The sequence below is a fragment of the Natator depressus genome, chromosome 2, assembly GCF_965152275.1.
Source record: "Natator depressus isolate rNatDep1 chromosome 2, rNatDep2.hap1, whole genome shotgun sequence".
In the NCBI taxonomy this organism is placed as follows: domain Eukaryota; kingdom Metazoa; phylum Chordata; order Testudines; family Cheloniidae; genus Natator; species Natator depressus.
The window spans coordinates 208805323-208832862 of NC_134235.1; the positions used below are offsets into that span (position 1 = coordinate 208805323).

General features: G+C 42.7%; 2 protein-coding genes across 3 annotated transcripts in view; one reads left to right on the forward strand and one right to left on the reverse strand.

The window, feature by feature from the left end:
* Positions 1-3414, reverse strand: part of BZW2 (basic leucine zipper and W2 domains 2) — a 78532-nt gene extending 75118 nt beyond the window's left edge. For both annotated transcript variants that reach the window (XM_074945822.1, XM_074945823.1), the window contains exon 1: positions 3217-3414. The gene's annotated coding sequence lies outside the window, so the exon portion shown is untranslated. The remainder of the gene's footprint in view (positions 1-3216) is intronic.
* Positions 3415-3506: 92 nt separating this feature from the next.
* Positions 3507-27405, forward strand: ANKMY2 (ankyrin repeat and MYND domain containing 2). Its single transcript, XM_074945820.1, has 10 exons — positions 3507-3710; positions 11077-11141; positions 14342-14480; positions 16201-16299; positions 17286-17446; positions 18879-19093; positions 20904-21039; positions 23836-23964; positions 24657-24798; positions 27159-27405. The coding sequence occupies exons 1-10, from the start codon at positions 3644-3646 to the stop codon at positions 27380-27382; spliced, it is 1377 nt and encodes a 458-aa protein (XP_074801921.1). The 5' UTR covers positions 3507-3643; the 3' UTR covers positions 27383-27405.
* The last annotated feature ends 135 nt before the right edge of the window (positions 27406-27540 follow it).

The following is a 27540-nucleotide window of genomic DNA, read 5'->3' on the forward strand; positions in this document are numbered from 1 at the left end:
GTCCTGGTTTTGGTCACATTCAAGCAACATTCAGTCTTTATCTTTCTCTGTTAGCCTCAGGAGAGTGATATCATTCATGGTCACTTGGTTGAAATAGGGAAATTTTTGTAAGGGAACAGTAAAAGGACCCTGTTCATGCTGGGCTGTTTGTGCTTGGCTAAAAGGGATCACCCCTGAGAATAGTCACGTGGTGGGGGAAGGGGTGAAGGGATCATCCCAGAGAATACCCAGGTGGTGGGGTGTGGGGAAGCACATCCACCCCAAAACTGTAGTCCCTCCTTTTAAATGGTAAACCCAACCAGCATTGGTTGCTATGGGAAAGGAGGGCGCTGCAGTTTGAAACCATTCCCACTTGTTATGAAGGCAGAAGAAGCCAACCCCGCTTACCCTTTGGCTTACCAGGGCTGCCTGGAAACCAAATTCTGTTGATTTTAATTCCAATGGGCAGCAGAGACTGTGGGATAGCTTCCCACAGTGCATCGCTCCGTGAGTCAACGCTAGCCACGGTAGTGAGGACGCACTCCACCGACTTAATGTGCTTAGTGGGGACATACACAATTGACTGTATAAAATTGATTTCTAAAATTCGACTTCTATAAAATCGACCTAATTTCGTAGCGTAGACATACCTTCAGGGGTATGAAAAACACACCCCCGCCCCCAAGCGACATAAGTTACACCACCATAAGCACCGATGTGGGCAGCGCCATGTTGGCAGGAGAGCTTCTCCCATCAGCATAGAGCAGCTACACAAGAGATCTTACAGAAGCGCAGCTGCATCGGTACAGCTGTGCTGCTGTAAGCTCTCTAGTGTAGACATAGCCTAAGAAAAGCATATTGAAAGCTCTCTGAGCCCTCAGTTAGAGGAATGGAGAGTTGGATCCTTAAGAAAGAGCACTTTTTCCTTCAGTATTTTAATGGAGAAGTTTCAGAGAAGAAGTTGCACAAGAATTATTAAAGGACTAGAAAACATGCCTAAAAGTGAAAGACTAAAGTCTACTTAGCTTGTTAAAGAAAAGGTGAAGGTGACTTTTACAGCCTGTAAGTACCTACGCGGGGAATAGAAATGCAGTATTAAAGGTGTCTTCAATCTAGCAAAGGTATAACAAGATTCACTGTCTGCAAGCTGAAGCTACACTAATTCAGTCTTAAAATGAGGCACAATTTTTTAAACAGTGAGGATAAGGAACCATTGGAACAACTTACCAAGTGTTATGAAGAATTCTCCAACACCGGCAATTGTTAAATCAGGATTGAATGTTTTTCTAAAAGATATGCTCTAATTCAAACAGGAATTAATTCAGGGAAGGCCTATGCATGTACAAAAGCAGCATGTTTAAATTGTTTTATATAGTTAAATAAAACTATCTTAAATGTTGTGCTGTATACACAAGAAAAAAAAGTTTAATATGTTTTGCATCTAAAACTAGCTGATTTATTAAACAAAAGAAATTATCTGTAGCAATGGATTGAACTCAATGTTTCTGGTCACCACATCCTTCAAGATTTTAGAACTACAAATCTCATCATCTAACAACTTGTTTTTATTCATACTGGAAGAGGAAAACAAGCTTTGTAGCTTTTTCAACTCTCAGTTTCTCAACTTTGAATGAACTAGTTATTGAACTGAATTAGCAAAACAAACTGAAATGATGATCATCTCTGTTCACCTGCAGAAGAGGACACTGTTGTCTACAGCAGGTACAGCACTTCAACACACGCTAGCCAGTGCTTAGCCAATGACTCCCATCAGCACAGTAGGCGGACGTTCTTTAAAACATTAGCAGCAAACATATGCTGCCTGAATATTTTAATTTAATTTAAATTTTAATAGATTATAATAAGTTTTGGCTTTAACTTAGGTTGTCAGTGTGAAATTTAATTTTAAATAGGTTTCTTTTTTTTAAATTCATATTACTGTTTTTTTAAAATCCACCCTGACTGAATTACTAATGGGCGAAGAAGGAAGCAGAAACAAGTAGTGTACAGGTCTTCTTATGACAGGTTTCAGAGTAACAGCCGTGTTAGTCTGTATTCGCAAAAAGAAAAGGAGTACTTGTGGCACCTTAGAGACTAACCAATTTATTTGAGCATAAGCTTTCGTGAGCTACAGCTCACTTCATGAAAAACAACAGAATGGCACAAAACCTATATTTTCCCTTTACAAGTCATTTAATCCATTTCACATCTACTAGGGTAGTTCAAGATAAATTGTCAACTGGAATTTTACTCTACCATATCCTGAACAGACTCTGTTGTATTTCATGGATCTGTTAGTTTTACATTGGGCCTTTAATCCAACCTCTTATAACCGCAATGCAATTTCCTTTTGATGGATGGGTATAAATAGGTATAAAGAGTACAAATGCATATTTAGTAAAATTTCCAACTGCGTATTTTCACAAGTCTTGAACCTTGAGTTTTGATGGGGAGAAAAAACTGTCTACTTGAAAGCTAATTAACTTTGTGAGCATAAAAATAAAACAGAACTGGACATATTATAAATGAGGTCTGTTAAAAGTACTTCAAATAAACCCCGGAAGGTGTTACTGACCCACAGGTCAGCAGACACCTGCAACCATATAATTTATAATTTGCACTCCTAAAAAATGACCTCAGCAGTTTTTTTTTTTAATTATATAGTGATATATTTAAAATAATACCACCAGGGTCACACCGCACATCCCAGAATTCATGCAGGAGGCATATTTTAAAACACAACCAAGCCGGGAAATCCACCTACCAATTGGGTGGGGGCGGCTGCTATAATGCAAAGGCTGCGATCCCCTAAACTCCAGGGGTTTCGGGGATCCCTGTTTGAAACTGCAGCGCTCCCAGCAGCCGACCCACTGCTCCACACAAACTATTCTTTTTGTGACACTGCACAACCAGGCAGCCACCTGCTTCATCACAGCCCGTGTAACAAGGGGCAGCGCAGGGCTGAGCCATTTGTTTCCACCCCCCTGCAGGGCTGCCGTGCCCGGAGAGCTCCCACAACCACCACACGCAACAACCCACCCCAGCTCCAGAGGGGCCAGGCGGCTCGGTGCCCGGTGCTGGACACGACTTGCGGACGATGGACACACACACACACACACACACACACACACACACACACACACACACACAAACTCCCTCTCACTTCCCCTGCCCGCGGCGGTGCCTCCCACCTCCCCTCACGCTTCTCCCTGCCAGAGGGTCCCTCGCCGCCCTTACCTCCGGGGGCTGCCCGGCCGCAGAAGCACACAACGAAGCGGCGAAGAACAGCGCCACAGAGCTGCATTCGCGCCCCAGCGCTAATCCCCGCTCCCCTGGGCCGTACCATCGGCCCGCTAACGCGCGGGGGGGGATTGGAATGGAGGCGACAGGACCCAACACCCCACGCACGGAACGTGGGGCCTTGGCCCTCCTCCACGCTCAGCTCGCGCAGCCCTTTGTGCTCGGAAATCGAACCTCCTCCGTGCGCTGTGAGGGGTGGCCGCCGTCGCCGCCTTTACCTTGCTCCCCCCTCCGCTGGAGGGGGAATGGTTGGGCCCCCAGCGGGGGATGGAGCTGCTCCGAGGGCTGGGGAGTAGCGGGCACGCGGGGGCGCTGCCGTGTCTGGCCCCGCCGCGAGGCTAGCGCGGGGCGCGGAGGAGGCGCCATGGCTCCCCCGCGGAGAGGCGAGCTGAGCCCGGCCGAGAAGGCGCTGCTGGCGGTGATTGCCCAGGGTGAGGCTGCCGCTGGAGACGGGGGGAGCGGGGGAGGCTTTAGCTGCTGAGCGCGGGCCGCCCGCCCTCTCGCTCGCTCCGGTGCTTGGACTGAGAGGCGGCGAGAGCCGGGCGGGGAGGTTCCTGCACTAGAGGCTGGGAGCAGCCCGGCAGCCCCGCGAGCCCTCCGGCGCCCCGGGATCGCTGCAGAGCCAGGGGGCCGCTTGGCCCCGCGTTCGCTGGGCTGGGGGCGGGCTGAGCCGTACTACGGCGTTGGCGGCTGGGATGGTGGATCGCTCTGTGTTAACGGGGTCGGGGCCTGGGTCTGGCGCTGCCCCGGGGTGACTGTGGTTTGCCCGGGGAGAGCCGGGCATGGATAGTGCCGCTTTGATGCTCCTGCCCTAGAAAGGGGGGTGTCTGTTTCCGCTTCCAGGGTCACTCCCGCTGCTGCAGCCCAGCTGCTCGCCGGGGCGGAGTAAGCCCCAGTGGCTCCTGCAGGAAACACCAGCGATTGACTGGGCTACTGACCGTTGTATTCCCAGGCAGGCTGGGAGCTGGGTCCGTGTCTCCCCCGGTCCCCACAAAAGGCATTGCGGGAAGCAGTTGAAACACTCATCGCCTGCGCCCTGAAGGGCCGGGAGCTGCAGACTTTCCTGCCTCTCTCTCTTTCTCTGGCCCAAGCTGCAAACCCAACAGGTGTAGGTCACTGCAGCCCTATTTCCATAGCAAGCTCTCTGCTTGAGCAAGCAAGAGAAGAAACTAATCGGTTTCCCAGGGAACCAGCTGCCCTCTTCCCTGTTATTTTCCCTCTTGCTCGTTTTCCTCATACCCAGAGCCAGATTTAGGGCATGCGACTGCCTGGGGTGCCAGGCTTAGGTGATGCTGGGCTCAGGGGTGCTGTTTTTTTTTTGTCAGTGACAGAAGGGAAAATAGAATGTTTCAGGTATTCTGTATGTGGATTTATTTTTCACTAACCTAGACCTTTGTAGAATCTCATAGAACCTTCCACGCTTTCTGAGAACTACATTTTCCTCGAACATCCTACAATGTTGTTAGCCATGCCCTTGCAGGTATATAAGGGGCAGGGCATCGCCAGTCAGTCAGTGAGATATAAGACTGAATCACAATGGAGTGACAGGTTTCAGAGTAACAGCCGTGTTAGTCTGTATTCGCAAAAAGAAAAGGAGGAATTGTGGCACCTTAGAGACTAACCAATTTATTTGAGCATGAGCTTTCGTGAGCTACAGCTCACTTCATCGGATGCATACTGTGGAAATTGCAGAAGACATTATATACACAGACACCATGAAACAATACCTCCTCCCACCCCACTCTCCTGCTGGTAATAGCTTATCTAAAGTGATCATCAAGTTGGGCCATTTCCAGCACAAATCCAGGTTTTCTCACCCTCCCCCCCCCACAGACAAACTCACTCTCTGTAAGTGAGTGGGGGGGCGGAGGGTGAGAAAACCTGGATTTGTGCTGGAAATGGCCCAACTTGATGATCACTTTAGATAAGCTATTACCAGCAGGAGAGTGGGGTGGGAGGAGGTATTGTTTCATGGTGTCTGTGTATATAATGTCTTCTGCAATTTCCACAGTATGCATCCGATGAAGTGAGCTGTAGCTCACGAAAGCTCATGCTCAAATAAATTGGTTAGTCTCTAAGGTGCCACAAGTACTCCTTTTCTTTTTACAATGGAGTGAGATATTGTGAACCTTGTTCTATTGTGTAATGGTGAAAGTGTACTTGTGTTTTAAGACTTGAAGAGTGTAAGTAGCGACTAATAAAGGACATATTTAATGAGACACCAGAGCTATCTATCAAACCCCTAACTACGCAGCAATATAAAAGAAATACTATTACTAATTTTGCCATGCTTAACATGTAATGTTTGATGACTTTCTAAGGTTGCGGAACATAGAGTTTTGCACTCACTAATAGTATCTATTTTCCCCTGTGGAAAATAAAAGATGCCCCCAAAGAAGCCTTCAGGAGCTCAATATAGGAAGTAAAAAGCTCAATTGCAATCTAGTTTGCAGCAAGGGGCAAATTTGATGGGAAAATATCTGAAACAGAACAACATAGACTGGACTTGAGGCCAGTAGTGATCATCCCAGGGCAGAAGAAATTGAGCAAAGCATAAATGATGGAAATCCTATTACTAAGTAATTAGCAGATTTATCTGAAGATAAGGAATGGAAATGTGAGGAAAGTGGTGGAGAATCGTCCAGTTTTCCTGGCCACATACAGGAGAGTGATGATAAAGAAGAATGTGGCTCACATGAAAAGGAGAGTAATGACAAAGAAAAATCTGGTTTACGTGAAAAGGAGAGAAATTATAAAGAAGAATCAGCCTAGCATGATAACAGAAACAGCCGTGAGAAAAATTGCACACCACAGATTGATACATCAGAGCCTGCTTTATGGCTGGCGATCCTAAACTCTGCAGATATTGATCATGCTGGGCCCGGCAAAATCGAGGATAAGACGTTTCCAGTAAATGACAGGTTTCAGAGTAACAGCCGTGTTAGTCTGTATTCGCAAAAAGAAAAGGAGTACTTGTGGCACCTTAGAGACTAACCAATTTATTTGAGCATAAGCTTTCGTGAGCTTATGCTCAAACAAATTGGTTAGTCTCTAAGGTGCCACAAGTACTCCTTTTCTTTTTCCAGTAAATGAGCAGTTCTCAAAGTCACACTGTGAAAAAGTACTTGAGAATGGTGAGAAACTGAATCTGCATTAGTTAGTTTACTTGAAATTAACTGACAGTGTGTTCTGGTTTTGTTGCAAAATATTTGACAAGAATGCCAAATTGTGGCTTGTGCTTTCTGGGTACAGTTACTGGCATAATTTTGCTGATGCTCTGAAGCAACCCAGCCATTTTATGGCCTACTCCAAAAGGATGGAGGTCAAGTCCAGACTCAAGCTGAATAAATGCACAGATGCAGAAAACCAGCCCATTAATAACATAGAAACCCAACACTGGAGGAACATGCTCAAGCGTCTGATCTCAATTATCCTCTTCCTTGCAATCAAATAATTAGTCACAGTGAAAAGTTGTCATTTACAGTAAGATTATTTGACAAGGAGGTCTGTATCCAAATGAACAATTTATCTGTTTCTGGTCTGTGGACGACTCCACTGGAAAAGGCCTAACAGAACTGTTTATGAACGTTTTGAATGAGAATAAAATAAAGCTTCAGGATTGCCAAGGCTATGACAATGGCATGAACATGAAGGTAAGAAACAGTGGCATCCAAGCAAGGATCCTTGCACTGAATCCAAGAGCTTTCTTCATGCCTTGTGGCTGTCATTCCCTCAGTCTGGTTGTGTCTGATGCAGTGTCATCTTCTTTAGATTCAGTATCTCTCTTCAGAGTACTGCAAAGGATATTCATCCTGTTTTCAGCATCAACTATCAGGTGGAAAATCCTCACAGACAGTGTTACAAATGTGACTGGGAAGCCTCTAAGTGACACTTTCTAGGAGAGCCGCATTGACAGCATAAGGCCAGTAAAGTACCAAGTGACTGATATTTACAACACCCTGATGGAACTGGTATGGTCGAGTAAAGCCAAGGCCGGAATCTGACACGAGGCACAAACCAGATCACTGACTTCAAATTTCTGGTCTCAGATGTGGTTTGGCACAATATCCTGTTCCAAGTAAACATTGTAAGCAAGGCATTACAAACTCAGTCAATGGACACTACTACTTTGATGAGAAGCTGTCTTGATTTTGCTGTGGCCTGCAGAGACAACAGATTTTAAGATGCTATCAGTGCCAAAGAAATGGTGGAAAACTTAGGAGTTGAGCCTGTATTCACCAGAAGAAGAGACAGTTTGGTTACAAAGGCAGAGATGACGTGACGACAAGTTCAGAAGAAAAATTCAAGAGGGAGTTTTTTTTTGTTGACGCTGTTCGAGTGTCCATCGAAGAAAGGTTCGGACAAATAAAGCACCACGAAAAGTCCTGTGTTTTTTTGTATGACCTTAAGCTGCTGGAGGACAGGAAAACACTTTTGAACAATTGTATGGATGCTGACACATGGGGAATGTTTGGACGTCGATGATAAAGACCTCTACGTTGAATTGGACAACATCCATCACATTTTGCCACACAGGAAGCACTCTCCATCCCAGGTTCTCCAATTCATTTATGATGCAGGCCTGAAGGACACTTTTCCTAATGTGTGGATAGCTTTGAGGATTCTGCTTATGCTGTCAGTCACAGTCGCAAGTGGAGCACAGCTTTTTGAAGCTCAGGTTCATTAAAACATATCTTCGATCGACGATGGCCGATGAAAGACTGACATCACTTGCTACTTCATTGCTTGAGAATGCCATTGGCCAGTCTTTTGATCTCTCTGATGCAGTGCTTCAGTTTATGAGGGCAAAGGCAAGAAAACTAAAACTTTTGAACTAAAGGACTAGGGTTAACATTCTAAGGCTATCACCTACTGTAACACTATTTAATGCTGGTCCACCCAATGTTGGTGCACAGTTCAATTTCTTGATGTTAGTACATTTCAGTTATTCTTAAAATTAAATAGTTTCTATAAGCTTAGAGGAAATTAATTTTTGTGTGCTTCTATAGGCAAGAATACAGATTTACATATCCTAGCATGCAAATTTATCATCTTATATGACAGGGATAAAGCATGCACGCAAATCATGCATCAAAGTCACGAAATGGGCTACAAATGCAATAAAAAATAAATTATTCAAAAGTTTAACAAATGGAGGGGGAATGCCATTTGGTCTAGGGCTGGCCCTGCTCACACCCTACTACTGCTCACAGGGATCCATGTGGGCAAACAGCTTTTTATACCTATCGGGGGTGACACAACAGTCACACAATGCTGGCTCCTTTCCGTCTTGTCCTAGCTCTACATGGGGGAATACATGTAATTCAGGTTGTGAATCAGCCCTGCCCCAGATTTAGAGAGGATTTACTATATTGTGTAGTTGGTAGGTATGGGGATGCCTCACTGCAAATTTTTACAGTTACACACAGATATTCTCCTGTTGTACACATTGCACTAGCATGTTTCCTGGCTAATATCTAAAGGGCTAATGGCTTCTTTGTAGTGTGTTTCAGCATGTTAACTTCTCAAAAACACTTGCCATCAAATAATAGGATTACTGGGCCCTTAATATTTTTCATCTGTTACTATCCTGGCTAAGGAAAATGACATTGCTTTTCACGCTGATCTGTGGCTATATAGGATCCAGATATGTAGTTTCCTGGATATTCATATATGAAGATGACCTGAGGATGAGCCTGTTCTACACATTGCTGATGTCTGCTTCCTTGTTTAGTTCCAGATGCTGATCACTTGCTATTCATAAACAGCAAGTGGAAGAGGGGCCTTAGGTTTTTGTTTGCCTGTTTGTTCTGCAGAGAGACTTTTGGAGGGAGGGGGACCATCTTGAAATCTAGTAATTTTTTTTTTAATCTGCCCATGACTTTTTAAAAGCCAGAACAGGAAATTATGTTTTTCTTTTGCCTAGTAGCAGATGAAAGTGGAGGAAAATGGAGGAAAACTGATTTTACAAGGAAAATGGGGAAATTGACTATAACCAGGCTGAAGTCAAATGCACAAAGTAACCCAACTGAGTGTGATGGGAGGAGAAAGGAAACAGACTTTTTTCCTTCTAATTTCTGTCAGTTACAGTAATCTTCAGAATTACTGTTAGCAATAGTAAGCAAACAACTTGCAGATAGTTGACAGTGCTCCTCCAAGAAAAATGAACACGATCACAGTATTTTCCAATTACTTTCAATTTGCACAATTATAATGACTTAAAAATAAAACTTTAAGGCAAGTAATATAATTTTCAAACTTTGCCATAAGAATATTAGACACATCTTAAACATGGATAAGCTTTAAAATATTTTCATCCCATTCTCGTTATAAGTGTAAGCAGTGATGGAAGGTTCTGTGCTCAGGCAACGTGAAGTCCATAGCCATAACATTGTTTACAGTTACATTCCAATTATATCTGGAAGACTTGAATTTTAGGGTGGGTGGGTTGGTTTGTTTTTTGGCCAGGGTAGAAAGGGGTTTTGCAAATGTAAACCAAAAAAAAGAGTAAATTATAAATCATTCTTCATTCTGACCAACAAAGATTTAAAAGCACAGTAATATCTCTCAATCAAATTAATATTCAAAGTTATTGGGAGAAGGATGTTAGTCATTTGTTAAAGACTTTTTGACATCTACAGGTACATTTATATACAGTACCTTAAAACATTTCCTCTGTATTTATTTACCAAGTCAGAGCTGTCCTGATGCAACTTATGAAAAAAGATATATTAATTTCCCAAGCTCAAGTTTATAGAATAGGCTAATTGCATCACATAAGCAATTTTCTTTATTCATAGAATCATAGAACTGGAAGGGACCTCGAGCAGTCTAGTCCAGTCCCCTGCACTCGTGGCAGGACTAATTGTCTTTCTAGACCATTCCTGATGGGTTTGTCTAACCTGCTCTTAAAAATCCCCAATGATGGAGATTCCACAACCGCCCTAGGCAATTTATTCCAGTGCTTAACCACCCTGACAGGAAGTTTTTCCTACTGTCCAATCTAAACCTCCCTTGCTGCAGTTTAAGCCCATTGCTTCTTGTCCTATCCTCAGATGTTAAGAAAAACAATTTTTCTTCCTCCTCCTTGTAACAGCCTTTTACGTACTTGAAAACTCTTATCATGTCCCCTCTCAGTCTTCTCTTTTCCAGACTAAACAAACCCAGTTTTTTCTATCTTCCCTCATAGGTCATGTTTCCTAGACCTTCAGTCATTTTTGTTGCTCTTCTCTGAACTCTCTCCAATTTCTCCACATCCTTCCTGAAATATGGCGCCCAGAACTGGACACAGTACTCCAGTTGAGGCCTAATCAGAGCAGAGAAGAGCAGAAGAATTACTTCTTGTGTCTTGCTTACAACACTCCTGCTAATACATCCCAGAACAATGTTTGCTTTCTTTGCAACAGCATTACACTGTTGACTCATATTTATCTTCTGGTCCGCTATGACCCCCAGATCCCTTTCCGCAGTTCTCCTTCCTGGGCAGTCATTGCCCATTAATGCAAGTCTTCTAATTACGGTACTCTATATTGATTTTGAAACTTCTTGGCTTTTAGCTTCTTTTTCTTTTTAGCTTTTTTTAGCTTTTTAGCTTTTTTTCTTTTTCTTTTAGCTTATTATTCATCCCTGAGTTTCTTCATGCTTGGTAACTTGACAAATTTAGTCTGAGTATTTCATTTAAAATCAGAAATAGAAAGATTTTGCATTGCTTTGATTCTTCATTTCCTCCCTTTTAGCCCCTTACTTTTAATGGAACACCATTTTATTTTATTTTTAACTTTTTTTTTTTTTTTTTAGGAAACACTGAAGAAGCTGGAAGGCTCTTGGGCAGCAAGAATGTCCGTGTCAATTGCTTGGATGAGGTACAACAAAACTTCTAAATTAAAAGTATCTTAGTGGGTCTAACAAGGAGAAGTATCCAGTTAGAAATCTATTTAGAGGTCCTGCAGGCTTCCAAGGAGCTAAATAACTATTATTTAACACATAGGAAGTGGCAGACTTCTGAATAGCTTTTCAACCTGCAGCTATTGGTAAGCCTCTGAACTACTCTTAATCTATAAAAATATTTCAGAGGATTAATATCTTTAAGCTTAGATATAGTATGTGTTCTCTCTCAAATTCTGCACAGGCTTTGTTCACAGGTGTAATGGTATAACACAAAGCCCACAAAGAGTTTATAATCTGTATTTCCTGTTGCAATTCTTCCAAATTTTAATGCTGAAAGAAGTCATGCTATCACAGGTTATCCCTGCATCTTCAAGCAAATTCTGAATTACTGGATAACTGTGCCATCAAAACAACGGTGCTTTGCCCCACAGCATGCAAGCTGGCTGACTAAGGAGCCAGTGGCATTGACTAGCTCAGAAGTGGGTACAGTCCTCTTTAGGGGCAGGGAGGGAGGAGAGAGGACAGTACAGAAGTCTCAAGAACCAACACAGACCAATTAATATGCAACATGTTAGTCTAGGGTTACAATACATCTGGGTTTTCCTGGACACAGCCTCTTTTTGAGCTTCCTTTCTCTGTCCAGGCAGATTTTTCAAATAAAAGGAAATATCCAGGGTTTTTGCAGAGGAGACAAACTGCAGCTCAGAAAGAGCCCTGATTGGTCCCTCCCCTGCATCTGCAGCTGATTGGTCAATTCCCCTGCAAGCCACAGATGCCAGATCTCGCCCACCCAGGCCCCAACTTCCAGGTCTGGGGAGGGGGTCCTGCAGGGAGGTGCTGAGTGACGGCTGTTGCTGCATCCTGGGCTTGCACCAGCTGCCCTGCTACCACAACAGGTACCCCGTCTTACCTCAGCTCTCCCCCACCCTACTGTAGCAGGGTCCTCTTTTTGGGGAACCTGAAATATGGTAACCCTGTGTTAGTGCATGTTAGAAATCATACCGTGTAGAGTGCATTACCCCTAGACATTGCCCAAGTCTAAGCTACACTCCCTTTTCTGCCTCCCCCCGCCCCAAAAAAACCCTTAAGTCCAAAAACTATATGACAGTTTTAATCAGATATCTGCTCCCAAGGATTATTATGCAGGATGTTAGTTCTTGTCTATATTTGGCCCAATGCAGTTGTTGAGGGTGTCAAGGTTTGTGGATGCTTTCTTGAGAAATGATTGTTAAGGCTACAATTTAGTCACGGTTATTTTTAGTAAAAGTCATGGACAGTTCATGGGCAGTAAACAAAAATTCACAGCCTGTGACCTGTCCATGACTCATACTATATACCCCTGACTAAATCTTGGGTGCTCTTGGGGCAAGTGGCAGCCCGGGGGTGCCAGAGGGGTTCTGGAGCGGAGGGGCACCTCAGGGCAGGGCGGGGGGGGGGACCAGCGCGTGGCCTGGGACCCCCCACTTCTGCTATGTGGGGGTGGCAGGCTCCCTACTGGCTCTGCATGGCAGCATGTTCCTAGGCAGAGGCATAGCCAGGGGTCTCCGCACACTGCCTCTGCCCCGAGCACCAGCTCTGCAGCTCCCATTGGCTGGGAACCATGGGCAATGGGAACTGCAGGCGCGGGCAGCACGAGAGCCCCCTGGTCCCTCTGCTTGGAGCCGAGGGAGGGGCATGTCACCGGTTCCAGGGTAAGCATTGCCCAGAGCCCTCACCCCCTCCCATGCTCCAACCTGCAGCCCCTCCCCTCCCACACCCAAACTCCTGCGCTGCTGCATGGTGGGGCGTGGTGGCCTGAGACTACCCCAGCAGCAGCCAGTGCAGCTGGCCCAGCGGCTGCCCAAGCTGCTCAGGGGCCCCTGGGCCAGCCACGTCAGCCACTGCAGAAGTCAGAGAGTTCCCGGAAAGTCCTGGAATCCGTGACCTCCTTGACAGACTCGCAGCCTTAATGATCATATGCTCACTGTTGACCCTACTGCATAGCATTAGACACCATCCCCCAGACTGCACGTTTCCTTTCTGTCTCCGTTTGTACCAAGAGGGAGGCAACAAGCTAGACTGAGCACTAAACTAACCACCTGATTAGATTATTTCAGACTTGTGACCTTTCATCATGCAGGGCTGGCTGCATCCACACAGCTGTCTAAACTCAATAATCTGGATCCATTACAAAATGGAGACTGTCCCTTCCAGACACTTCCATTTAGAAACTGTGACTCACTAAAATGCATTCCTCTCAATTCTCCAGTATTAGGAGGGGGTACACTGCCATACCTCATACTCTCAATTAGAAGTGTTTGTAATTTTCATTCACTTTTCAATCAAGGTCAGGTTATAGTCCTCACAACAAGTCATCCTGGTTGCTAAGGCTTCCCTTAAGATTAGGCTAGAATGGGGAAGTATACACTAATGTAGCTACATAGGTGTAGTTGCATCAGTACAAACCCCTAACGCAGACACACTGAACCATTTACTACAGCTTACCCCCTTTTTTGCACTAGTGAAGTGGGTTTACAGAAGGGGTTAGAACCCATATAACTACACTGATCTAGTTAACCAGAGAAGTTCTAGGGAAAAACCTTCAGCTACTGGGTGAAACTTTCCCTCATATTTTTGGTATTGTGAATAGGTGGCGAGTGGGAGGGAGGAGGGGTAATATAGTTACAGCTCCATCAATTATGATTAAGAATTGACAGCATGACTTACACAGTTAGGTGTCTATAAATCTTGGTAGTAGAAAGACTGAGAGGAGCCTGAACTAAATATTCTTACTCCCACATGTATGCAATGGAAAAAACTTTCATTTGCCAACCTAGGAGGCTGGCAACTTTCCTAGGTTTATAGGGTATAATCTGTTTTTAACACTAAGTACATGTAGAGATCTTTGGCAAATGGTGATAGGTATTTTGTTTTTTGAAGACTGAATTACATGGTAATAGTACAGAATAAAAGAAATGCAAATAAATCAGTGTAACGAATGAGTGTGAAATCCATTATACGTATAGTCTTTTTACCCAACACTTTGCTTTATGGTTTGGTTTTGTTAACCCACACGTCAGATGAGGCATTATACATGGGTATGTAATTACCAGGTGGGAGTTTTGACCAGTACAAAGATCCATAAATGTAATTACCACAAGTGCATATATTTCTTTCTTGGTTCTTCTCTCATTAGCATGGCATGACCCCTTTAATGCATGCAGCATACAAAGGGAAAGTTGACATGTGCAGGTTGCTCTTGCGGCATGGAGCGGATGTTAACTGCAATGAACACGAGCATGGATATACTGCCTTGATGTTTGCTGGACTCTCAGGTAAACTCTTTCCAAATCTCTCTCTTCAAATTTTTATAATACTGCTATCTGGATGACAGGCCTATGAACAGGTTGCAATAGTTCATAATTCAGGACGCTGCCTTAGGATGGAATAATGAAAAGATGTTATTACTTAAGGAATGGGTGGGTCTGTGTAACTGCAGAAGTGCTAGTACAACCCAGTATGCAGGAAAGATGCTGTTGACTCATTTTGTCCTATATTAAGTTGATTTGCTCATCTATTTGAGGCATATGCTATGTAATTCCTACGTTGTAGGGAGGAATACTGCCATACTTAGTCCTGGAGCCTTAAAATTCCATCTGTCGTGCAATGATTTCCCTGCACAGCAGCGTGAATTCTGTTTAATTACATTGAGTTCCTATGAAAGACACTCCCTTTCTGAAGGATGGGTGGATTTTTAAGACTCCCCAACTGTAGCTTTTAATAAGCAATGCCATTTTAATACTTCTGAGGCGTCTCAAAGTTAGTCTTCCTGTTCAAATAACGTCTGCAAGCAGATTGTAGTTCCCCTGAATGTGTTCAGCGAAACTTTGGCAAGGGATAGATCCCTCACCCAATTTCCTTCCTCTAGGGATTGATCACTAACAGGTCACTGCGTGTATCTGATTCTTGAACTTTGAGCTCCATTTGTTATTTGTCACTGGTCATATGGCATTGTTTCTGTTCCCTGATTTAGATGAGCAATAATTCTTTTACAATCAGGAAAAGGGCTTTAAATCTCTGAATGAGGGGTAGAAGATAAGGATTAGGGAAGTTTGACTCTTTTTAAACTTCTTCCTTTCTGGGTCACTCAGATCTTTCCCAAAGCATAATTCCTAGAGACATTAATATAAACTCTTAGCTAGGTGTGGAGACATTAGTGTAAGATATTAGTTAGATGTAGAGTAAAAAATCAATGGCCCACAATCTCCAGTATGAATACTCCTGGATGTTAGTTTTCAGATTTTCAGTCTTTGAGCTCAAAAAGAATATGAGCCCAACTGAAGCAGTGTCACTCTAAAATTAGAGCAAATGCAAGAAACATTTATATTCTTTTCTCCTTTGTAGTCACACCACCCTAGTCAGCACTCCCACAAAAACAGAAAGTAAAGGAAGAGCACACCTGGAAAATAGAACCAACAAGCCTGGTCACAAGTGTCTTTATTAGTCTCCCTGAAGGGCACCAGTTAAGTGATATAATTTTGCCATCAAATTTAGCTTCATCTTACTTATTTGATATTTATCCCAGCCTGAACACCTAGTTCCCATTGGGAAGAAAGGAACAATCTGTTCTCTGCTCTACGCTTTGGCTCCATAATAGTACTGAATTTGTTCTTCTCTTAGAAGACAGGATGCTGTAGTAGTGCTGTCAAGCTAGAATAGCAGGCCTTGCATCTATATTGCTACCCACTGTGGGGTCAAATCATGGCATAGAGAGATACACACTGGATTCAGTGGGAATTGAACATGCATAACTCAGGGAAGAATCTGATCCTGAGAGTGTGAATTTTTGTTCCTTGGGCTTTGCAAATAAGAGAAAAATATTGCTGGCTCTTTAATCCACTGTTTTAAACCAAGGACATCAAGGATTTGTTGTGTCAATGTTGTCCCTTTTAGGTCTTGAAGTTCAATTTGAAATTAGCTACTGGTCTTCTCAAATTATGTGCATCTACAAAAGACAAAACAAAACTCTGTTATGTCTTCTCTCTTCAAATACAGGCAGCAAAGAAATTACCTGGATGATGTTAGAGGCTGGAGCAGAGACTGATGTTGTCAACTCTGTGGGAAGGACAGCAGCTCAGATGGCTGCCTTTGTGGGTAAACTGAAATTATCTCCTAATTTTCACCAGGGCTATAAGATTATATGGTTTGGTGGATTAAACAGTTTATTCTTGGAGGAACATTACTTCACATTTCTTCATTAATTGATTAAAAACAGGATTAAATTTTATCCCCTATCTCCTCCTATATGAGCGAGCAGTCAGTCATTTTCATTCTCAACAATGTTACAACATCTGTGATCCTCCACTATGCTGAAATCTGCAAAGATAGTTGCTGCTGTGCTAAAAGTATATAAATTACACTGAGTCATCACTTTTCAAACCATAAGATAGACTGTGAAGTTCTTAAGATGTCTGAAGTAAAGGTATGTGTTTCAGGTTTAAGGCAACATGTGCTAGTGCAAATAGACCCTACAGTAACTCCTCACTTAATGTCCTCCCGGTTAACATTGTTTCGCTATTAGGTCACTGACCTATTACAGAACATACCCCTTTAAAGTCCTGCAGTGTTCCCTTATAACATTGTTTGGCTCCCCCCGTCTCTGCCCACCCGGTGCTCCTGCCAGGGACCAGATCCAGGCATGGGGGCTTGCCCCACTCCGCCCGTCCAGCGGAATGGGGCAAGCCCCCATGACCCCACCCTGATCCCCGGCTGGAATGGCCAGCAGGCAGAGTGGAGCAAGCCCCCGGTCTCCGACCCTGCTACACCCCTGCCTCAACCTAGCTTCACAATCATTATTGGTGAGTACAGTGTTAAATTGTTTGTTTAAAATTATTTAAAACTTATTCTGCATATGTATATAATGTTTTTTGTCTGACAAAAAAAAATTTCCCTGGAACCTAATCTCCCCCCCCCCCCTTTACATTAATTCTTATGGGGAAATTGGATTCGCTTAACATCGTTTTGCTTAAACTTCGTTTTTCAAGAACATGTGCTAAACCAGCTCCTGTGGGGATTGGGGGGGCGGGAGAGTAATAACGAAATTACATTTTCACTCTTAATGACTTTTTTTGTTGTTCAAGGTCAACATGATTGCGTAACCATCATCAACAACTTCTTTCCACGGGAAAGGCTAGACTACTACACTAAACCACAAGGACTAGATAAAGAACCAAAACTGCCAGTGAAGTTTGCTGGGCCTCTTCACAAAATTATTACTACTACAAACTTGCATCCTGTTAAGGTGCAGTAATGGGTACATCATCTTTATTGGCATAGGACCAGATTCTGTAACTCTTGTGTTGAGAATTATTTTATTGATAAGGGGATTACTTGCAAAATAAGGTGATCTTTGAAATGAGAAGGCATGGCAGAATCAGCCCATAATTAAGAACATTAAATCTGAGATATCAAACTAAATGGTATTATTGCATACTGTGGTTTATACTTCATGCTCATGCAAGACACCAGGAGATTTAGTGTGGTACAGGTAAGTCAGGAACTGAGTTCACATCTCTGGTCAGAGAGGTTCATGCTCTTGAAATAAATGCTTAAACCTATTTTACATGTCCTTCATTCTTTTAGTGGAAAATTCAGGCAACATCCAGTCTTAATGCTAACTCACTGTTCTTTCAATTAATGTGTGTCACAGCAGATGTCTTCTTACTACTTTTTTTCTTTAATCACTATTTCATTTCAGTAATGTCTGCTGCTGCAACTTCTGAACATATGTGCTATACCTTATGGCTTATTTCTGTGTGTAGCTCAGGAAATAAGTAGCCCTAAATTCTTACAGCTTGCCATTGAAAGTTAGCATTTGTCAGCTATCGCCAATCTGAGATACCATAGTTTCCATCTGTATTTAAAATAAGAAATAGTTCAGGTACCATTGTGGTATCTATGGCATGTGGAAGCAGGTAATTATGTACAGCATTACTTAAGAGAAGCAACTTGGGCACCTGTCTTTGAAAGTGTTTAGTTCAATGTATGAACAGTCTATTTACTGCACTCTAGGCTTACTTTAGGCTAGCTCCAGAGTGGTAAACTTATATCATGCAATGCCATCTCGTACATGCACCTCAGAGAGGGGGATGTTGGGCCAGGGTAATCATTATAGTGTTTGGAGATAATGGTTACACTGTAAATGATTTTAATTCTTGATGCAACTTTCCTTTTTTAGATCTGTTTGCAGTTATTGACCAGTCTTAGGGCAGGTCTATACTCGAAGCGCTACATTGGTACAGCTGCACCACACCTAGTGAAGATGCGCTATGCCTACGGAAGAACGCTCTCCTGCGGGCATAATTACTTCATCTCTGTGAGAGGTGGAAGGAATGTCGGCAGGAGAGGGTCGCCCACCAACATTGTACCAGTGTGGACAGCACTTAGATTGCTGTAAATTGTGTTGCTCAGGGGGGTGTAGTCCTGCCCTTAGTTTTGAAAGTCTTGGATGGTAACTATGAATTGCAGTATATTTATTACTCAGTAATATGCTCCATTAGCAAAGGAAGGGAGCACAACATAGAAAGAGAAAACAGACTAAAAAATGGAAAAACATCAGAAGCCCTACTAAAGTTAGCTATTTTCATCCATCTAACGTATATGCTTTAACTCACCTGCTTAAAGGAAAAAAAGAGTTCCTCATTACATTAAACTCTCTTCACTGTTCCCTGTAGATTGTGCTGCTGGTCAAAGAGAACCCCCTATTGGCAGAAGTAGAAGCACTGCTGAAATGCTACAGGGTGTTGGATCTGATTTGTGAGAAATGCATGAAGCAGAGAGATATGAATGAAGTACTGGCTATTAAAATGCACTATATCAGTTGCATCTTCCAGAAATGTATTAATTTTCTCAAAGAGCGAGAGGATAAACTGGATGGATTAATCAAAAGGTATGCATTTATACAGAATTTAAAAGGAGTCTGAAGGTCTATACATGAATTTTATACATATAAAAAATAATGCATCTATTGGGATGAAGTGGAGCTGGAGCATTGGTTAGTTGGGCTTTTGTGGTTTAAAAACTACCAAGATTAAATTGCATTGTTTGAAAGACTCCAATTTAACATTGTCCAGGGGAGTCCTGATCCCCTACCACTCATGTACAAAAGGCATCCAGTAGTCAGTACTCCTGGGGGAATTCTGCACCACTGTGCAATGCAGAATTTTGTAGAAATTAATGTTGTGTGTGCAGAATTTCCTTTTTTCCCCACAGAAATGGGCTGCAGAAATGTTGGCCGCCCCTAGGGGCTGCTGGACCCAGCAGAACCCAGCTCACAAATAGAAGACAAGGCTGTTGGGGGGAGGTAACTGGAGGGTTCCCAGCAGCTGCACTTCCCAGCACAACCTGAAGGAAGGAGGCAGCATGCAGGAAACTCCGTACAAACCCGGAACCCAGCATCATGCTGTTTTTTTTTCCCCTCTGGATCCCTGGGCTCTAGGAGGATAGAGGATGCGAGTGTCTGGGCTGGGGGGGACAGTGGCTGGGCTCTGGGGTGGAGGCAGGGGGCAGAGAAACAGGAACTAGGTTGTTATAGGGGTGTCTACAACTCTCTACTCCTGGGGGAATTTTTTGGTGTCTCTCTATTCAGACATACCTGCTGACAGGTATTTTGAAATAAATTACCAAAATAATTGAAACTGGTGTGATTATATAGTGCTATTTTGACAAATAAAATTTCCAGAATTTTAAAATGTGTGCAAAAATTTTAATTTTTTGGTGCAGAATTCCCCCAGGAGTCACTCATGCAGTGCAAAGAAGGGTGCAGTCATCAGCACTGAATACCTGATAGGGCACATGGCTGGGTGGGTTAGACTGGCTTGGCCAGGGTCCTGAATGCCCTGGAGCACTAGAAAGGTTGGTGTGTGCGTGTGTGTGGAAGAGTGATGCAAGCTACACTTTCAAATGTATAGCGAAGGTCACCTTTGAGCATGTTGCTATCTACTCCACTCTGCTCCCTAGCATAGGCTCTGGCAGGCATAAAGCAAATGTCCCATTTAAAGCCAGTGGAATTTTTGCTTCTAAGCCAGTTGGGTTTGTAAATCTTGGGTGGGGTTTTCAAAAGTGCCAACAGGCTATTTTGATTTAAGAGCTTAACTTTCGATGATGTTGAGCATCTGGAGTTCCCACTGACTTCAATGGATGTGTAGGTGCTTCTGAAAACGGGGTTATAAATGAAGCAAATAACCCTGTCGCTAAAATATTAAAATCAATTAATATAGCAGTGATTCAAGAATTAAGAGGATAAATAAGGGAAAAGAAGAGATAAAATAGCTTAATGAAGTCAGGACAATAATGTGGTATTACTAATAGAATTTTAAACAAGAACCATACCTCCATGTCTTATAATTTAAAAAAAAGCAAAGTCTCTCTAATAAGCTGTATGTCTGCCATTGCTGATATTGGGCTAGGTAGTTGAAACATAATGGGTCTAGGTTTCCAAAACTTAGCTGTAATTATTATTTTATACTTCAGAATTGTTGTGTAATTACATACAAAGAGCTTCATTTGCATTTTTAACTTCACTGTGATTTTGACACTACAGAATTTACTTTGAATCTGAATTTTAGCATAAAGTTGCCGTATGAGGAAGGAAGCCAGGGGACAGCCGAATGAATAACACCTTGGACCATGCTTGTTAGTAAACGCTAATCGTAAGCTGCTAGTGGATTTTCATTTAACTTTTACTTTAAAAATTTCAGTCTATTGAAAGGCAGAGATACAGATGGTTTTCCTGTGTATCAAGAGAAGCTTATCAGAGAGTGCATTCGAAAGTTTCCTTACTGTGAAGCTACCCTGCTCCAGCAGCTGGTGAGAAGTATTGCTCCTGTTGAAATTGTAAGTGTCTCTCATGAAGCAAATAAGTCCTATTTTATAAACAGATTAACTTAGATATCCCACATAGTAAAACCCTGATATTCAATTGAATTTAACATGTCTTTTTGTCCCTTGACTTATGTCCTCTAGGATGCAAAAGTTTTGACTGTCCCCTGAGATATTTTTAAAAAATTGGGATTCTAGGGAATTCTTCTGTACCAAATACAGTAGAAGTTCTCATTCCTGACAATTGGGTTTCCTCTAGTTTCTGTTTCCCTACTGTGGCTTTGACTGTGGATCATTATTAAAAATCTTCACATCAGAAAACTGGAGCATTTGGGGAGGAGGGGGGAGAGACTCTCTCCCTGTTTCTCTTTGCAAAACTCACTCCATAAATTCGGTGGTGTTAGATAGCTTAACAGCCTTCTCCTGCACTTGGGCAAAACAGCAAGGGGTGGAAGGACTGCAGGATCTCCTGGGACTCTTGCAGTCATTATTTCCAGTGGGCCAGAAGTGGGTGGCAGTAGGTGATGGTAACTTGGAAGAAAAGCATCTTTTTTGAAGCTGTCTTTATGAGCGGAAGAAGCAAAATGAACAGCTGTTGGTGTCCAGTGCCATGAATGCCTAGTAAGAAAACTAACTTTAGTTTAGTCTTCGCATATGTGTCTGATAGGAGACTATCTTTAAAGAGTATTTTAATTGGCTTACAATAAATCTTGTACAAGAGACTTATTTTTCAGAGGAAAGCACATCAGATCTATTTCTGAAAGCTGTGCGGTACGTGTGTTAAGATTGGGATGATGATTAATTTTGTGACATGACTGTTATACACTTTAATGAATTAAAAATATCCTTCATCTTACAGGGATCTGATAAATGGGACTGTTCTGTAGTTTAATTCCTGCAGTAGTCATCTGTACAATTTATCGAGATCAGAACAAAAGGCAGCACAATGATTTGAATGTTCCTACACTGTCTCACACTGTTTAAGGCATGCTTACAGTAAACACTTTTTTTTCCAGGTTTCTTCTACTTTTTTTTTTCTATTCCTGGCAATCTCCTTGTCTCCTACCAACGCCCTTCAAAGAAATCTGTTTAGTTGCACAGGCTTTGACACTTTGGGGTGTATCTATAAAGCTCTAGAAGAATCTGTGCTATCAGTTACATTTGTCCAGGAGTACTTGATCTTAGGCATGCACAATTATGCAGATTCAGTATGAGAAAAACCCAGCCTCTTGTGTAGCAATTACCATCTTTCTCAGATGATTTAATGGTTTTAGATTTGTTTTTGAGCTAGAACAACTTGTTTGGTTCTTCAACCACGCCCCCAGTGTTAGCATCATTCCAAGAAAGGATTCATAACACTTTCATAACATTACCAAAGGTAGCATATAGTGATGGCTACTGCTTGTACTTTTTGAAGGAGAAGGATGTCTGCAAATTTTATCTAGTATTTTAAAGATTCCAAGTTGCAAATATTCAGTCTGGAATATTTGAAGACATGGGGCACTCCAGTATGTCAGTGCCAAGAGAAACGTCTCTCTCTGGCCAGCACAGGCACTAGTTTGCACAATCCTGCTGCATATTATTTACAAACTGCCAACCCTAAGTGAAAAGAATATCACAAAGTACAGTTCATTAATTCATCCAACAAATACATTAAAAGGATGTTTTAATTATGACACAACAACTAAAACAATGGAACATCGCATATGTTCTCTGATATCAAGACACATGGGCATATCTGTGAAATAAAATGAAGTGGTGCCCCATTATGCAAAGATACTGGAGAACTGCTTCACTAAATGCCGCAAATGGGAGTCAATACAACAAAAAATGTACATGTTAATTTCAGCAGCATTAGATACAGGAACAATATCCATTGTTTCCAAGTGGGGAAAGAACCTCAACAGGGAAAGACATACTCTTTTAACGTTTCTTCAAGCAGTGGCACATAAGTGTTTAAAAAAAATCCATGGGAAAAAGCTTTTTATTTATAGGCTCACAAAGGACACTTTATAGTAAGTGCAGGGGTTACAAGAAGAAAATATTCAATGTGACATTAAGTCCCTTGTGCTCTACCTAAATCCACATTTAATTCTAAAGTGGTACTGGTAGATACAGTTTTTCAACTGTAAATATGCTTCATCAGAAGCATAGATGCTCCTGTGTTTGTGTAGTATTATCCTTTAGGGCTAATGCTGCCCAAGACTAATGGTGCACAGCTCCCCTTGAAGTCATCAGGTGTTGTGCATGTTTAGCCAAGGGTAGAATTTGGCCCTTTGTATCATAGACTTGCTGGACCAGCTACATTATTTTGAAAAGAGCTACTATAAAAGCTCTGAAATCCTGGCCATCAGTGTTTTCGCAGATCACGTGGTGCAAAGGAATGGTGAGGGAGGATTTTGCACATCCACTACTTTCTAAAGTGATGGCAGCATGAGAATGTGGGTTTAAATATTAATTCTAAACTAGTTAGCCTAAAACTGGATTCAGGCTTCTAAGATAAAATAAAATAATTTCTATCCGCCTTCATTAGAAACTGCAGACTAGACACACATACAGCTGTAGCTTAGGTTTAAGTGTAATGAATTATAGTAGTGGAGGGTCCTGCATTACAGCTGCGTTCACATGATTAGTTTTCTCTTCCTGTTGCTACTATAGAAACGTCAGTGAAAATGCATAGAGCCACCAGGCTTCTTGCTCTCAAGTTACAAATTGCCAAAACTTCGTGCTAAATGTACATGTCATATTTCTGCAGTCTTTAAATTATGTTTTTTCTCCTCCTTATTGCCTAATCTTTTCCCCTTCCCTCAGGGCTCTGATCCTACTGCTTTCTCTGTACTTACACAAGCTATTACTGGCCAAGTGGGCTTTGTGGATGCTGAATTCTGTACAACCTGTGGGGAAAAGGGAGCAGACAAAAGATGTTCTGTATGTAAAATGGTAAGAGACTGTCGTTGAAGTTTAAAAAACTTAATGCCACTGGAAGTTGAAGATAGGCAAATTCAGACTGGAAATAAGGCACAATTTTTAATGGTGAGACTAATTAACTATTGGAATAATTTACCAAGGGGCGGCGTAGATTCTCCATCAGTGACCATTTTGAATCACGATCGGATGTTTTTCTAAAAGATATGCGCTTGAAATTATTTTGGGAAGTTCTCTGGCCTGTGCTATACGGGAGGTCATACTAGACGATCACAACAGATGATCCTTTCTGGCCTTGTAATCTGTGAACATATTACTGCCAGTCTGGAAAAGGAAGGTTACTTACCAATAACTGTAGCTCTTTGAGAAATGCCCCTGTATGTTCAGACTCAGGAGATACAAAGCACCTTCTTGTGGTGCAGGTATCTTGAATCCAAGAAGTAAGAATATTTAAAGCCCCAAATAAGACACTGTGGGTTAGAGGGTGGAGTTACAATACATTGTGGATTTTCTAAATTTAATTACAATAGAACAATAGTTTCCTTTCTGATATAATGTATAGAACACCCATACTGTGTGACCTTAACTGTTTATAATTGTAATTTCAAAGAAGTACTCTTAAATTTGCAGCTTTAGCTCCCCATAAAGTTAAACTATTGTACTGCCCTGTTATATGAAGGTGAAGTAATGGCTCTGGAAACTTTCAGGTTATTTATTGTGACCAGAACTGCCAGAAAATACACTGGTTTACCCACAAAAAAGTTTGTAAGATGCTGAAGGAGGCTCATGAGAAGCAAGAGCTAGAAGCTGCCAAAGAAAAACGGAGACAAGAAAAAAAGCAAGAGAGAGGTTAGGATCAACAGTTTGCTAACTAAAATTAATTCTGCACTAACAAATTCTACTACAAGAAGCAAAAGTAAATTCTGTTACTGCACGTACTAAGGGAGGTTTAAGAGACTGTCTTGGTTGGTAGAAAAAAATGGCAGTAATTGTTGGAATGCTTGACTTCTTACTTGTGAAAGCATAACTTTGTATCCAATAACAGAAATACACATGACTCTTGAGTACAATAGGGCACCAGGAATTCTAACTTTGCTGTTTCAAAATCTTAAAGCTCTGATCAAAAAAACCCCCAAATCCTAAACTAGAAGACCAAGTGACAAGTTGAATAATAAAAACAAAACAGCCAACCCACACACTAACCCACTGTCCAAAAGGTTAACTCAGAAGTTAATTCTTTGCTATATTGTGGGTATGGGGAGAGGAACAAGGAAGTCTTGTGTGAGTACATATGGGGGTGGCTATTTGGTTGTTTTGGGTTCTTTCCTTACAACCACTAACAAAATGACAAACTCTGAAGATCATACAACAGAATAAAAATGCCTAACACCCTTTCTCCAAAATAATTTTTCTGTATGTAATTCAAAGGAAAGTCTTTGAAGTAGGGTACATGCTCATTCTCACTTCCTGTCTCTTAGCACCTCTTTCCCATTTTATTATCACCATTTTATGTTTTAACTTTATTGTCAGCAATTACAAAATACAGGAGCCATGTCATGCTTGCCTTACTCACAGGAGAGTAGCTCTGAAAATACTACTGCAGGGCAGTTATTAGTATATCAGGAAACAACTCCACCCTGGTGACCATCTCATGTAAAATTTAAGGAGCCAAAATGGGCTTTTTTAATCACTCTGACCCCTAAGTAGACTTCCATTTCCCTTTATAAATCAGGGTCTCTAATGCCCCAACCACTTAATTTGGACATGCCAAATATAGTTATGCTTTTCCCCGAAACCTCTTTTGGAAAGTCTAAGTATAACATGTGGCTCCTTTCAGCCTGGTCAAACAATAAAGGTCAGGATAGCTTACTCTAACCAACCTTTTTTGGCTTCAGCTTGATTTTTAATAGACAGAGCTTCTCTGGTACATCTAACAACCTCTTATGCAAACCTGCATTTGCCACTTTTCTCACAAAACCTCCTTAGTTCTTTTTTAAGTTACAGAATTATTTCTTGGAGTCAGCAAGTCATGCTCTGGTGTCCCATTCCTTGACATACCAGGTTATTGGATTAGAATAACTTTGAAATGAAAGTTTGATTGGAGTAGGGCACTAAGTTGACCTATTCACCTAGTATCAGAATAGCGTGTGCCAGTTCCTGCAGTCATAATAGAGGCAAAATTAATTATTAAAGAGAGAGCATCATGGGAAGCTTTGTCCGAGTCAGGTACCCAAGATTGTTTCCAACGTAACCTAACATCTCCTTAGGCCAGGGGTGGGCACATTTTTTGGCCTGAGGGCCACATCTGGGTTTGGAAATTGTATGGTGGGCTATGAATGCTCATGAAATTGTGGGGTGGGGTGGGTTGGGTTGGGGTGCGGGAGGGGGTGAGGCCTCCGGCTGGGGGGTGTGGGCTCTGGGGTGAGGCCAGAAATGAGGAGTTCAGGGTGTGGGAAGGGGCTCTGGGCTGGGGCAGGGGGTTGCAGTGTTTGGGGGTGAGGGCTCCAGTTGGGGGGTGCGGGCTCTGGGGTGGGGCTGGGGATGAGGAGTTGGGGTGCAGGAGGGTGCTCTCAGCTGGGACTGAGGGGGATCAGGGCTGGGGCAGGGGGTTGGGGCGCAGGAGGGGGTCAGGGGTGCAGGCTCCGGGCGGCACTTATCTCAAGCAGCTCCCAGAAGCAGCAGCATGTCCGCCTACGGCTCCTAAGCAGAGGCATAGCCAGGTGGCTCTGCATGCTGCCCTGTCCGCAGGCGCTTCCCCTGCAGCTCCCATTGGCTGCAGTTCCCGGCCAATGGGAGCTGTGGGGGTGGTGCTTGGGGCTGGGACCCTCTGGCTGCCTCTACACATAGGAGCCGGCGGAAGAACTTGCCGCTGCTTCCGGGAGCCACACAGAGTGGGGCAAGCACTGGACTCCGCTCCCCAGTGGGAACTCGAGGGCCGGATTAAAAGGTCTGGAGGGCCAGATGTGGCCCCCAGGCCGTAGTTTGCTCACCCCTGCCTTAGGCAGAACTCCCTCTCTTAATGTAGTCCTGCTTCCTTATTACGTTTAGAAGAATAAATATTAGGAAACTTGTTGATAGCAGGCTGAATAAACTTCTCAGTGAAACAAAGAGAAAGTACCTGCCAAATTCCGCCTTAAGAATAACAATGCCGCTTCTTGTGTGGGTGTTGATGATGAGATTTGTGAGATGTGTATGTCTTTTTTTGTTAGATGAAGCACAAGCAGCTGATCCTAGTTCCACAAATGAAGAACAGTCAGACCCTCACCCAGGAGCTACCAAAGAAGTGGATCTAAATCATGCAGTTGACAGAACAGAGGAACGTGTGCTTAACAATGAGCCAGCAGCCCCACAACCTCGTCCTGACAATCAGTCTGAAAGTGAGACTAGCTTAGCTGACATTGCTGTGCAAAAAGTTCAAGAAGCTGAAGAGTAAGATGATGGTGGGCAGAGGACAAGTGTCTTGGCTGAAGTCCCTGTACTTCAATATCATGAAGCATATTCTAAGTTCAATATGTTTATAGCCCTCACTGCATAGCATATGCAAGACTTCCTGTGTGAGATAGCATATGTCTATTTTTTCCTGAGTTAAGA

What these genes read in the sequence shown, in the direction of transcription:
- ANKMY2 (XM_074945820.1), top strand. Translation starts at nt 3,644, where the DNA reads ATGGCTCCCCCGCGGAGAGGCGAGCTGAGCCCGGCCGAGAAGGCGCTG. An exon ending in CAAACTTGCATCCTGTTAAG is followed by an intron (nt 17,447 to 18,878) that starts GTGCAGTAATGG and finishes TGTTCCCTGTAG; the next exon opens with ATTGTGCTGCTGGTCAAAGA. An exon ending in GATGTTCTGTATGTAAAATG is followed by an intron (nt 23,965 to 24,656) that starts GTAAGAGACTGT and finishes GGAAACTTTCAG; the next exon opens with GTTATTTATTGTGACCAGAA.